This window comes from Gastrolobium bilobum, unplaced genomic scaffold (assembly GCF_033153095.1).
Source record: "Gastrolobium bilobum isolate Gb01-03AN ecotype WA unplaced genomic scaffold, APGP_CSIRO_Gbil_v1 utg36633, whole genome shotgun sequence".
NCBI lineage: Eukaryota > Viridiplantae > Streptophyta > Magnoliopsida > Fabales > Fabaceae > Gastrolobium > Gastrolobium bilobum.
Genome location: NW_026899562.1, coordinates 42918 through 57698, shown reverse-complemented (window position 1 = coordinate 57698; position 14781 = coordinate 42918). Strand labels below are relative to the sequence as shown.

The window sequence follows — 14781 nt, the reverse complement described above, 5'->3', positions numbered from 1 at the left end:
TAAACATAACCCACTTTTGTATTTTAGGATCATGAACAAATTAGGGATTTTTATGATTTAAGAGTTGGAAGTTGAAATTGATGATAGTTTTATGTGTGTTTAATGATGGAGTATTGCACTTAGTGGTATCTTGGTGGAGAACCTACCTTTGGAGCACCACATCGGTCAAGACATAGCCTCTTGAACCTCTCAAGCATAGGGTAAGTTGTTGAACTTGAATTCTTAGTGAAAATATAGCTTCTAGCTTGATGTTATATATATATATATATATATATATATATATATATATATATATAGAGAGAGAGAGGAATGATCTGTTTATAAATTTTTTTACAAATTACACTAAGTATGACTAGTCATACATTCTTAATTAAAGTATGACCGGTCATACTTAGTGTAGTTTGTAAGAGTTTGTAAACAAAAAATTTGTAAATATAATATTTCCTATATTATATATATATTGTGATATATATATATATATATATATATATATATATATATATATATATTGTGATGTTGATTGAACCCACATCCTTGGAATAAGTGGTACTAGTGTGAAAGATTGGTGACTTTGTCTCTTGATTAAAAAAAAAAGCTTAGAAAAAAAGTCTCTAAGAGGTAAGCTTTTGGACCTTGAGATTAGTCTCATTGTTTGTTCCACCATACACTATGGGAGTAATGGTTTCTATGATTGATGTGTGTAATTGCATTGAAATATGATATGATGCATAATATGTGAATATGCTTTGTGTGATGTATAAGATGAAAAATGCCTTGTGTGATACATAATTGTGATGGTACCCCGGCCACGAGAATGTTTGTTTGATTAATGTCAAAGAAGGGGAGTCCGTAGGGACTCTTTTTCTAAAGTGCCTTGGGGAGGAGGAGCTCGTAGAGACTTCTCTCTAAGGTATGTATATTTGAACTTCCCTTGGAACCAATGAGTGGAGTAATTCCTTGTGATTAACAGTTGAGAAGGGGAGCCCGTAGGGACTCTTCTCAGAAATGCCATACGATTATTCCATAGATGGCAAGTTGGCCAATAGAGTGACTTTAGTGTGATTGAGATGCATTTGTAAGAGATATATGATATTATATTTGTTTTAATACTTATGCACCATAAGTGAACTTAAGGGTGGATGAATCCTCCAAGGACCCTTAATTTAATGAGATATTTCCCCGTGTTGAAAAATATATTTCAGGATCTCAAGGAGGTGGAGGAGCTAATGCTAGTAGAGGCAAGGAGCACACTTAATTCACAGGCACATTCTTATGTCATGATGTATTTTGAGGCACTTTTGTATAGCCATATTTATTTTGTATAAGCTTTGACATTCATTCATTGAGAAAAGGCTTGAAATTATGACATGTGTAATCCTTTTGAGTTGATAATGACCATTTGTAATTCTAATGCTCAAATGACATGTATTCGAGACTTATGATATTCCATATTGTGAATCAGGTATAAAACTGCATTTTGATATAATTAATGGCTTGAAGAGTGAACTTAAACATTACACTAAGTTCCAAGCCTAAGTACATATCACACATATCTTAATGTTGCTTTTGTATGAATGGTTAGAAATTATTTCTTCTTTTTTGGTGAAAGAAGTTGGACTATGAAATGACCTAATTTTTGTTAAAATTTAAATTTCTTACGTTATTTAAAGTTTACGCTGAGTTTCTCCACCAGTGAGAAAAGACTTTTATTGTCATTATTGTTAAGTTTACATTGACCCTCTATTATTAGTTTTTTTTTTATTGACATCCTTCTTCCTTGTGTACGGTAAGCATGGCTAATTAACTTGGATGGCTCTTTTTTGCTGATGTGATTGTCATCATTAATATCGATAGAGTCTGTAGTTGAAATTGACATGATTATTCTGCTTGTCTTTTTCCTCAATTATTACTCTATTTAATCTGAATTTCAAAATTTTAAAAGTTTGAAAATTAATTTTCTTTTCTCATTTTCCTATATATTTAGTTTTTTTTTTATTGCAATTGGAAAAGTTTCAAATTCACATATCTTGGAGCATTATCAAAATGGCTCAGATGTTGGAATAGGTTGATTTGTTCCAAGGTAGATTGGAGCTCTTTTCGAAAGGCTATTTTATATTTGGTGCTTATAGTCTTGTCTTTCTTGGAAATATGAGGTGTTGTTCCGAAGGCTCCAACTTTGAATTTAGTTTTTTAATATATGACGATAGCCACCTATTGAAGGTTTTCCAATGGCTATTTTTAAACTTGGTTATTTAAAGCAGCAAATTCTAATAGCCAAATATTTTTATATTTGAAACCATTAAATCATTTTCTGTGGACAACTTTTGTGTTTTGCTCCAATAGTTCTTTCAAAACCACTTAGAAATGAAGATTATGGCAGTGCCATTTGCTAGCTAATTTTATATTATCAACTGTGATAATTTTATAATTATCTATTTCAATATTTTTTTCTCTTTTTTTCCTTATTGCCATTGGCCCACCTTGTCATGTTTTATTTAACAGGAGAGGATTCATTCTTTGAACATCATAGTATTGATTTTAGGATTTTCTAAATTGAAATAAAATTTTAACACCACCACTATCAGTTTTAGAACTTCACCCAATGATGCCAAAATATTTTCTTACACAACGATACTTCTGATCTGTCTCGAGTAAAAACTCCCTAAAATATAGTACAAGTTGAATTTAGTCAAGTGAGCAACAAATGAGTAGCTTACTTGTTCACTCTAAATGCTGTTGTCCAAAGCTCAACCTTAATACAGAATAGCCAAATTAATTAAGCTACTAAGATGCCTCGCTGACACGACACAATGCAACAATAACTAAGCAAGGAAACAGCATGTGTGGCAAAACTTCAAGACCCAAAAGAAAGAGTTAGCACTTGATTTTCGTATTTAGATTTAAAGAAAAATTAGGTTATTCTTTATATTGGCACGGAAAAATAGTTTAAATGGGACAATAGACATAATTTACAGTCATTAGAATGAAACAAGTTCAATTTAGAGCTTCCGCTAGTGGATACAATGAAAGCATTGACTTAGATTTACAATTGGCACACATTAATGCCTCACGATAATCGGAATCAATAACAGCAATATGTCAATTGTAAATCAAACTACTTAAGGATTCAAACTTGCTTATTTTGTTTGGAAGTAGAGTTATATTGACAATTTTTTTTTTTTACAAACTTCATTATGTCTGACCTGTAATCTTCTGCTCAAGAGTGTATTACAGGTCAGACATAGTGTAATTTGTAAAAGTTTGTAAACAAAAAATTTATAAATATAATAGTTTCCTTTATTTGGTTATACAAAAATAAATTGATAAAACAGAAAGGATGCTTTTGAGACGACTTGCTTTTGTCATAGTTGAACTGTCCACACAGTGGATGTTATAATCTTTAATTCAATGTAAGGGTTGGTATAGAAAAACCATCAAACACCATGCCTGGCCCAACACACTTTATTGTTTAGGACTGGCCACACGGATTGGGCTGGACGCTAAGGCCCATTATAGGGGCTGAACTCTGCATCCATAAAGTGGAACAAGTGTTTCCTCATAACATCTGATCCCCTCACCCAAGCATTGTCTAGTAGGGCTCACAAGTGCAAAATGGTTAGGCACTTTTGGTGTATAGTATAGGATAAGACATGATAGTATAAGACTTGATTAAATTTTAATACTATCCAGCGTTTGGTATGGTATTTTATAAGATAATATCCTTCAATATTTTAAAAATTAATATATTAAAAAAATTATTTTAATATATTAATATTGAAATGATATATTAATTCTTGAGAATTGTAATTATAAACAATATTAATATATGAATCCCTTATCAGGCCTAATCTACCCCTTTAGGCCGGATTAAGTTATACATCATTTTGATTGTATTAAGAGATTATGTTGTATAAGTTTATACTATACGATAGTCAAACAAAACCTCATTTTCTCACACCTGCGAATTACCTTCGGCTATAAATACCCCTCTTCTCCATTGAAGAAACAACTTTTGCATATTCACTCAGTAAGCTGTTACTTTGCCGAAATACAGCCATTTTTAGAGTCACCATGCCCTCACACTCCCCCTATTCTCACTGTTTGCCCAAGTCCCTTCCACGGGTGACTCCATCACAGAGCTTTGATTCATACTAAAGCGTCCCCACACTATATATCCATATACTTTACCACGAGTTGGAAAAAGATCTTTTGGTAGCAGTCGAATAGTACACTTACCATTGAAGCAGGGCATCAAAATTCTCTTAAATTTTTTCATAAACATCTTATATTTGACTCAACCTCAACCTCAATATCAATTTTATCCAAAACTAGTTTGGATTGGCAGTGGATAAACCCATGTAGAAACAAAAACAGAATAAGATATGAACTCAACTCCTATGATCATGTTGTTAGGGATATATAAAATCATTAATGTAATATCACCCAACAGCTTAAACTTTTGAATTAAATTGGTTCTTTACATAGTATCAGAGAGAATTACTTAACCCCATTAAATTAATAATTAATTAAGTCTTGTGGGTTAAATTGATTCTTTACATAGTATCATAGAGAGTTACTTAACCCTATTAAATTAATAATTAATTAAGTCTTGTGGAGAGTTTCTTCGTACAGGTTGTACCTGATACATTATCCACCCTTCAAGCCTAATTGACTCTCATATGACGTGTTAGAGATATATAAAATCATTATTGTAGTCTCACTCAACAGCTTGAACTTTTAAGTTGAATTAATTGTTTACGGATCATATAGCTTGTCCCAAGTCAAGATAAAGGAGAAGAGTTACACCAGGCGCGGTGAACCTGTTGTAAAAAAGAGCTACTTTTATAAGATAAACCTTTTTGTATTTGACTACATAAAAAAATGTAAAATTACTCCTTGCTTTCCTGAGCTAAAATTTTAAGCTCTGCCTTTGTTACATAGAAACATATAAATGAAAAGAATGGTCATCAAAGAAGTTTATCTGCATCGATGGTGGTCATTAAAGGTGCTAACCGTATCAATTGATGGAACTCATTTACAGTCTACTTTCTTGTCTCAGAGGCAAGTCAAGTTTGAGCAACTTGGTGAACTACAAAACAGATTAAGATCCATTAAGGCAATGAATCATTGTAGAATGGTGCTCAGAAATCATGTGAAGTAACAAACTCGTTAACAATCCAGTGGATGTTATGTCCAAACATATATATCATGAGCTATAAACATACCACCATAAATGAATCCACACCCACACTGAGATGCATTCACAAACACACCTGAGATATCTTGAGTTCTAGCTCATCCCATTCCAAGTAAGGACAGCTTCCTTCCACTATCCCTGTTCCAGCATATATTAATGCACCTAGATCCTAGAAAACAAAAACAAAAAAAAACAAAAAAACTGGCCAATGTTATTATTGATGGTAAAAGTTTGACTAATATGTGGCTGTTTTTAAAGATTCCAAAATGAGTTTCGATACTAATAAAGAGATTCCTTAAATTCTAGGGAATTTCTTACGGTACTTTTCCACAATTCCACCAGAGGGCCGAACGTGGCTTGTCAGAATCTAGCATATCAATTTAAACAAAAAAGGAAAAAACGTCTGCTGAAACTTAAGGGACAAAACTGTTCCTGAAGGTGTCATTTCATGGCCTCCAAGATGCTTATTAATATGCAGTGATATTTATTTCATCGAAAATAATATGTATTACATAAATCAAATGTTCTTGCTTCTATTTAAACAATAGAACTATCACTTTTCCCCCTACTTTATATAGTATGCTAGAAACATGAACATTTTGGACTAATATGCAAGCTAAATGTGTCATATAGAAACCTCAAATTATATTGCTAACCTTTTCCACCAATGCTGACCTGATGCCAACGGCAAACTCACTCTCTCCTCCTCCAAACCAGCCAACAGGTCCAGCATACATCCCGCGATCAAATACTTCTGAACATCATTGTTTGAAAGTAAGAAAAGTTTATCAAAGTGAATAGAAGTCATAACTTTGTCAACCAAATTTGGAACATCAAACAATTAGTTTAGTCCTTATTATTACCCAGTATGCTCTGAAATGATTTTTAACAAGATATCAGTATTTTGAAAATGATTAAATAACAGCAACACTTAAAGAGATCTTCTCAGGAGACGGGTACAAGTCACCGTACAACCCTATCTACCAAAGAAATGAATCCATGCCTACCAAAATAGGAACTAATCATTCCAATACAGACAACAAAATTCCTTAATAAAACAAGGGGAACAAAAGCCAGCTTTGTAGATCTATTTGAAAATATGCAACTGAAGGATGCTCTGAAGAAATTTCACTTTAGGAGGACCTATGTTAGCATTACCTGTTGATGCAGCTGAGATTTCTGAAGTACACCAGTATTCTTTTATATGTAATTTTATATTGTATTTTGGTTGCTACATAATGTTTTGACTAAGAGTAGGGTAACCTATACCTATTGGAATGTATTTAGGAGAAGTTGTCAGTTGTTAGTAGAGCACTATACCTTTTTGTTTGCAAGAAAAACTTGCCACCTATGTATAAAACTTACTGCAGAATGTAATGATGTTTGTCACGTTTCTGGAATTTATTTTGAGTGCTCCACGATTGGTATTCGAGCTCTATAATCTCAAAGGACTTGTAGGAGAAAAACAGAGAAGAAAAACATAGGAATAGAAAAAACTAGAAAGCCCACCAGAAAACCCTGTATCTTCTTGACTGCTTCAAGCAACATTTGGGTTGTGAAGATGAGGGCTGAGAAAACATTTGGACTGCTTCAACCAATATTTCTGCACTGCCTGTGTGTACAGGAAAGAATTATTATATCAGGGCTGTGAAGATGAGAGCTCAACTGAGAGCTTATGATCTCTGGGATGTGGTGGAATCAGGTGTTGAACCACCACCATTATAAGAAAATGCCACAATTTCTCAGATAAGTTGCCAAAAGAGCTAAGGCTCTTAGCATCTTGCACTCAGTTGTGAATGATGATATATTTATTTGAATTTCAAATTGTGAGACAGCAAAGGAAATCCGGGACAAGCTTGACAAGGAGTTTTTACGAAATGAAAGAACTAAACACAGGCAATTTCGTAATTTCAGAATAGAGTTTGTATCCTTGAAAATCAATGATGCCCGAATGATAAAGGAGTTCATGTCCAAGCTTATGAAAATTGTGAACCAGATCAGATTGATGGGAGAAGAATTTTCAGATAGCAGAATTATAGAAGAGGTCCAAGTGCTCTGGTTTGAAAGAGTTGAATCCATGATTTCTTCACTTGAAGAGTCAAAGGATCTTAGCTTAATGTAGCCTCACCTACCAGCTTAAACTTTTGGGTTAAATTGGTTCTTTACAAAACTCAAAAACTGTTACGCACCAAAGTCTTCGCATGGTATCAATTAGCATTTACTAGCTTCCATCAATAAAAGATTGGATTAGTATCAATAATGCATTTGCTAGCTTTTACTAACAAAATATTGGTATCTCTAAATTGGTATCAATTAGTCCAGATTAGTATCAGTTCCCTTTTTAGTATTTGAAATCTGTTGTTATAAAAATCACAACGGCTGCAGTATAGAATAGGCAAGCAATTAAGCAATTACTTTCTTCCAATAATTCTCTTTCACTACTCTCTCTCTCTCTCTCCCTTTTTCTCTGTTTCTTCCCTTGGAATTCTGCCATTCTACAATTACCCCTAACAAGAGCAAAGCTGTTGTTTTCTCTGTATTATTTGTTCATTCCATGAAGAAACAAAACTTGAACATCTAAACTAAGACACAAGAGTATTTTAAGGGTGACCTACTTATGGCCCTAATCAACCTACACAAGGAAACAAATAATAACAATAAATACGGAATAAAATATAAACTAGGAAACAAGTAATAGGAATAAATGCAACTAAACCTCTTTGATTGATGAAAATTCTAGAGGATTGGGGAGTGCAGCAGCAGGAAGCTAGTGAGATTAATTGTTATAGCAAATTAGCCATTCCTAATGCTGAAAACTCAATGTATTCGAACCTTGGGAGAACCCCAAAAGCTAGCTTAAAAGGTAGGAGAGCCCAAAATCCATATAAACCCCATATTAGTCACCCATATAACCAATGTGGGACTCCAGTAGGATTGTAACATTCCACCACGCTCTGCAGCCCCGGCACCCACGCAGGCTGGCTTTGCGCTAGTTTTTTACTAATTCCGAGCGAACACTACAATGCCGGCATCACCACCCATGGTCGATTGAAACCGAGAGACATAGTAGAAGGCTCTTATACCAATTGGCACGTACCTTGGGAGAACCTCATCCCAAAAACTAGTTCAAGAGGTAGGAGAGCTCAAAGTCCATATAAACCCCACATTAATCACCCATATAACCAATGTGGGACTCCAAGTCCCATGCCTCTAAGTAGGACCGTAACCAAGTGAAGTTTGGTGCTATATATGAAGCTATAAAAAACCATGATATTAAGGTAGTTCATTGCTGTCTTGAACTTCAAGTTATTGGTATACTCACTAAAGATCTTCCGAGAGCTAGATTTTAAAGACTTACAGAATTTCTTAATGTACACGGGTATTTTTTTAAGTGTAATTTTATATTGTGTTTTAGTTAGTTGATAAACAATGTTTTCACTAAGAGTATGGTGACATAAACTTATTGGAGTGAGTTGTCAGACATTAGTAGAGCACCATACTTTCTTTGTTTGTACGAAAAGCTTGCTACACAGGTATCTGTCACACACTAAGGACCTGTTTGGTGTGATATATAAAGTCTGACAGTATAAGCTTATATTATACATTATGACATTTTTAGTTGTTTGGTGTGACCATCGTATAATATAAGCTTACACAGAAGAATCCTTAATACATCAAAATAATGTATAACTTAATCCGGCCTAAGGGGGGGAGATTAGGCCAGATAAGGGATTGATGTATTAACATCGTTGATCAGTACAATTCTCAAGGATTAATATATTATTTTAATATTAATATATTAAAATAAAGGAAAATTCCCCTGAAGTTAAAAGGAAAATTCTATAAAACGGCAGTACGACCGGGAATGCTTTATGGAGCGGAATGCTGGCCAGCACATAGGCAACATGAGCATAAGATAGGAGTAGCAGAGATGGGGATGTTAAGGTGGATGTGTGGTTACACAAGGATGGATAAGATAAGAAATGAAGATATTCGACGAAAGGTCGGAGTAGTACCGGTAGCCGAGAAGATGAGAGAACATAGATTGAGGTGGTTTGGGCACGTGATGAGAAGACCCATGGATGCTCCTGTAAGAACAGAAGTTTGTTACCAAAAGCTAAACACAAAAAGAGGCAGAGGTAGCCAAAGCTTACTTGGGGGAAAGTAGTAAAACAAGATTTAATGGAGTGAGATATAGATTGACGGACAGTATGTCTTAGAAAGGAATGAAGAAAAGCTATAAGTACGGTGGAGGGTTAGACCCCCTGTTATTCCTATGTTCCAGATGGTCCCTTTTTAGTCCTTTTCCCCTTCCATTTCCCCCACTTCTTCTTGTCCCTTTCTTTTTTACTTTTATTTATTTATATATACATATATTTTTATTTTATTTTATTTTATTTTATTATTTTATTTGTGTATTTTTATTTATTAATTAATTATTTTATTTTATTTTTTATTTTTATTTTTTTATTTTTTTTATTTTTTTATTTTTTTTTATTTTTTTATTTTTTTATTTTTTTTTACTTTTTTTTCAACCGTTTTGTATCTTTCATGTGGGTTCATCTACCACCGACCCCAATTAATTTGGGATAAAGGTGTTGTTGATGTTGATGTTGATATTAATTTTTAAAATATTTGAGATTTTTATTTTTATAAAAATTAATATATTTTTTGGACAAACTGATAAATAGATTTTTATAAAAATTAATATCATGTGACATATTTAGAAGAATTATATAAACTCTTTATTAATTTATATGCTATGGATAAAAGTCCTTTGTAGAACTGATAAGAAAATATTTGATTGCATCAGAAACAATAGTGTTTGGAAAATGGATGTACCTGTCTCTGCAATTAAAAGTTGTGCCTCTTTTGTTGGGAACCCACAAACTGCTGGACTTGGGTGAAGTGACGACAAAATTTCAAACTAGAAGAAAAAGAAAAAAGAAAAGATGAACAACCTAGTTTATATGGTGAGCATTTATTTAATAAAATTACTTTCATTTTTAAAGAATTGAATGTTCAATGAAACTTGAGTATTTGGCACTCATGGTTACCTCATCTTCTTCACTTCTTAACCTTCCAACTAATTGAGCAAATAAATGCTGGATCCTGGGAAGTTTTCTGATTATTTTCTTTGGCTTGATTACAACATTTTCACATACAGCCTGCTAAAAAAACATGCACAGATAAAAGGTTTATCCTCATGATAGCCAAGGAAATTCTCAAATGACTTTAAGGAGATGCAAGAGTAATATGTATAATGAAACAGCATATTGAGTGTGGCATTATAAAGTTCAGACTTCCAATCTATATTGCCTAGGTTCTTTAGTTAGAGAAACCAATACGATTAACCCACCCTTAGTTCTCTGTCAGATTCTTTACATTGACAGAATGTGGCTAAAGATATCAACACCAGATCCTAAAAGTTCACTTCATACAGGCAATAATTATTTTAGTAAAACAGATAAGCAATCGATGCTAGTAATCAGAATTACATAAGTAAACCTACCTCTAATTTTCTTCTTATTGTCTCTCTCACTATAGTAAACTCAATGTCATCCTTTGGACTGTAAACATATGTCAAAAACTTAAACAACAAAGATTTAGGAGCTAGACATAATGTAGGAAATATAAAGCACAAGGATCAGGAAAAGCAAGTAAAAAACAACATTGTTTATCAAAGCTCTAAGCAAAGTTAAACCTGGTAAGTAAGTCAAGTTCAATTTGATGGTCAAGTGCTACTGACACTCCTCTAGCGCGGGTTCCAGCCAAGGCCTCACTGTTAATGTGGAGCCGTTTTCTGTGAAATAGTTGCTCTGGCTATTCATCAAGTTCATAAAAATTAAAATGGAAACAGAGGAGAAAAATGTATCATTGCTGAATCAGTTCAGCAAATCAGTTCTTAAAAAGGCTATCCACCTGATGACTCTTAACGTACACAAAATTAAGCCTAAATTTCTAAAACATAATTAGAAAGTAATTTAAATTATTGTGTTAAATTCATTTTGAGGATGTATTCGGTGGAATATTCAGCACAACATCATGACATAGCATGCAAAGATATAAGGGAAGAATATATAAACCTAGTTTATAGTTAGATGCCAGACAAATGGCACACTCACTGTGTTTCCAATAAATGCCGGTGCATTAGGCGGCTGAAGGAAAAACTGGTAAGCATTTCCACCTTCAACCTATAATAGAGTTGATGGAGACATAAGAAATTTGCTACAACAAATTATGAAGATACCACTGCTCAATTTGAAGCAGGATAAAGAGAAAAGAAGAGTCCAATACCTTCAAGCAAGCTAACCACCTAAGAGGATCAATATCAGCAGTAGGCATTACTCTAGTGCTACGAGCTAGCACAACCTGAGTGTCCAATATGGCAGAAGAAACTGAGCTTTCAAATGGATTCTTGCAACACAAGTTATGATACAAAAGCAGTAAAGCAAAACCAGGAAGAATTTTTTTTGACAAAAGTAACAAGCATGAGATATAGGTTACCTTCGCCAGTAAGGAGTCATTTTGCTCTATCATCTGCAAAGCTCTATTAACTGCTAGATCCCAATCTACTTTACTGGGAATGTTATGGCTGCTTAAAATTAATGTTGGAGGAGCTTGTTTTGGAAACTTCACAATGGAAGAAGAAACCTGACGCGCAAAGATGTACAATTTGAACAAGTCTCCCGCTTAATAATTTAAACGACACAAACTATTTGCAGTCACCTTGCAAAGTGTTGCTTGGAGTGCATTGATTGCATTTTCCCACGACCAAGAAAGAGCATTATCCCAGGCAATAGTTGTGGTAAGCATTGATCCTCCTTCAAGCTCATTAAACTCAACCTGTCATTTTTTTTTTTTGGCTTGGTATCTCTAGCTGCTATGCTATAAATACTAACACACTCATGGATAGCAAATTAGTTTTTTGAAAGAAAACAATGTATGCACCTGAGGAATCATGAAGTAGAAAGAACCAAAAGCCCGCCACTCTGATGACACCTTAGATTTTGCATTGAAACGGATAGCTCCATATGCACGAATTAATGGGCATCTCTCAGAAAGAAACCTTGAAATTGAGTTTTTTTAAACATCAAAACAAAAAGAAAACTATAAACACACTTTGAGGTTCTATATATTTCAGTTGGAGAAAAGATTTTTCACAGTAGTAGCTGCTGCATATAAGGCAGTACACAAAATTTTACAGTATAGTGAAACTTTAAGTGCATCTTATAATTAGAAACTGTTGAATAGATGGCTTGAATTAGCCAACCAGCATAGCTTGTTAACCCATGAGAATGAAACATGGCATTTGTTATATTTGAAAAGAATTACCAATTATCAAGCCAACCAAACTCAAGGCTTGACAATTTATTGCCAATGACTTGGTGAAGCACACTGTCCACATTTTTTTGCTATCAAAAAAATGATATTAATGCAAAAGTGTAGGAAGGCCTATTGTTATGGACCTGACAAAGCCCCATATTCTAGAATGACCAATAAAGGACAGCACAAAAGGAAGGGAATCTCCTATTAATGACGATCCTATCCAGACAGCTAAGCAGTTGGACTTGGGCCCCCAATATTCCTAAGAGGCCCAGAAGTACACTCCTTCAGGTAACCCATCTATAAATAAGGGGTTAAACTAATAAGGTACACACTCTCTAAACCCTCTCTCTTAGCTTGTCACTGTGCACACACCCCACGCCTTGGCTATGTCGATAATTATTGTGCACAGTGATCGACCTACCCTCAAGGGTATCTCATTCATAGATACTTGAGAGAGGGCACCTAGATCCTACATAAAATATACCAGCCACCGGTTGGACATCTCTATTTTTCAGACAGAACACCTATAAAGACCATTCCCTCATAGACATTCAGATTATCACTTGCAGAGAATATAGTGTTAGTGTATAACATATCTTCTCTTTGTAAATATTCTTTGCAGCTTGCTTCATCATGTCATGTCTTGAAAACATATTCACAAGCCAAGTTTTGGTTGGCAGAAGAACCATTTTTCATACTTAACAATGCAGAGGAATGTTCGCTGCAGTAATGTGTAACTCATTTACACCATTGATATTAATGAATAAAAGGGATAGACAAAAAATAAAAATAACAATAAATAGTGGTGAGCAGAGTCAATTGAGAAACTTATTATTATGTGTATTTAAAAAGGTTGATGTTTTATTCTCCTCTCTTTTTTTTGAGATTATCCTCCGGCAATCCCATAGGTTCTCTATGGACTAATCCTGAGTTCGAGGCGAGTCCAGGATTAAGGCTTTAAACCCCTCCCAAAGATGGTCAATGTTTTATTCTCCATAGTTAACAACAGCAAGCACCAAATCATTTCTTGTCCTTGCAATAAATGAGACAAAAAGGGTGATCCTAGAATCACGGTAAAACTACTCTTTTATGACTAAAAGGTCACTCGAAAACATCTATTGCAAATATAAAGGGTAAGATCTATTCCAAATATAGGGTAAGATCTATTCCAAATATAAAGGGTAAGGCAGCATTCTCATCTCTACCTTAGCTAGTTGTATTTCAATGGGGAGTGGCTTTTTGCAATAAATGAGGCCAATAACCACTATTCAACAGTTTCTAATTTTAACTAACTTAAAAATTTTCTAAAGATTTAAACTAAATTTTCAAGGACCCAAAATTACTTACCTCCTTACAGATATCCAATCCCAATAGGAAAATTGATGAGACTGGCAAAAGAAAACAGCTGAACCCACACCAGCAACGCTGACCAAGTTTCCATGGCATGGATTGTGTTCCCTACCAGAGAAAAAGCAACGAGGAAGGAGAAGGTGACTCTGAGAATGAAGCCAATCAATGGCTTCAACATGCTCTTGAATGGGAACCTCCACCCTTACTACACCAGACGAGGTACAAAATGGAGAATCTGATTTCAACTGTGAAATAGCCATGTTGAGACTATACATAGCCATTGCAGGTGATGCAACTGGTGCCAAGGTTCGAGTTTCTATGGTCCCAACTGGGTTCCTTGCATGGTTTTCTCCTTCTCTGCAACCGTTCATTGAAAGGTAGCATCCCTGACACATGAATCTCTGAACAAAAAAGGACACAAACATAGGATGATTGTTAGTGTTGTTGTTACATATATATATATATATGTTTGCTTTGGGGGGTACAAAGAGAAGGAACATAAGTGAGAGTATGTTGCATTACATAGTTGTAGGTGAAAAACATGGGATGCTGCTGTTGTCTCTTTGAAATAGGAGGTGCAAGGATATTGCTGCATTTTGTGTTGTTGGTGAAGTTTGTGAGCCACTTGTGAGCAGTGGCTGTTGCCATGAGTTTATGTCAGAAGGGATATGATGGAAGTGAACAAATGGTGGCTTGTGTTGTTGCAAAGTGAAAGCGATAATATGAAATGATATGGTTTGGTGGGGAGTGGATGAGTTTGGATAGATTGCCTTCTTGAAATTTTCAATTTTGATTTTATAAAAAATTAAAGGGGAAGGATCCACCTACCACCAAAAAAGTTTATAACTTTTACAATTAATTTAATTACCGTTAATTTTCATCAATCAAATGGTTATAATTTATTG

At 34.3% G+C, this 14781-nt stretch overlaps 1 protein-coding gene across 8 annotated transcripts; it reads right to left on the bottom strand.

The window, feature by feature from the left end:
* Positions 1-4771: 4771 nt before the first annotated feature.
* On the bottom strand, positions 4772-14577 carry LOC133291549 (isochorismate synthase, chloroplastic-like). Of its 8 annotated transcripts, none has more exons than XM_061489824.1 (15): positions 14399-14577; positions 13874-14277; positions 12149-12266; positions 11927-12043; positions 11705-11851; positions 11495-11569; positions 11323-11391; positions 10902-11020; positions 10710-10767; positions 10255-10368; positions 10040-10124; positions 9214-9285; positions 5854-5951; positions 5274-5366; positions 4773-5089 (listed from the first exon to the last, which is right to left on the bottom strand). In XM_061489824.1, exons 1-15 carry the CDS (start codon positions 14522-14524, stop codon positions 5036-5038), a joined length of 1749 nt encoding a protein of 582 aa, XP_061345808.1. In that variant the 5' UTR covers positions 14525-14577; the 3' UTR covers positions 4773-5035. The 8 variants fall into 8 exon arrangements, 6 of the variants coding, with proteins under 6 accessions (XP_061345814.1, XP_061345808.1, XP_061345812.1 ...); XM_061489825.1 differs by having other exon boundaries at positions 4775-5089; positions 10255-10365; XR_009748808.1 differs by having other exon boundaries at positions 5025-5089; positions 5274-5335.
* Between the last annotated feature and the right edge of the window lie 204 nt (positions 14578-14781).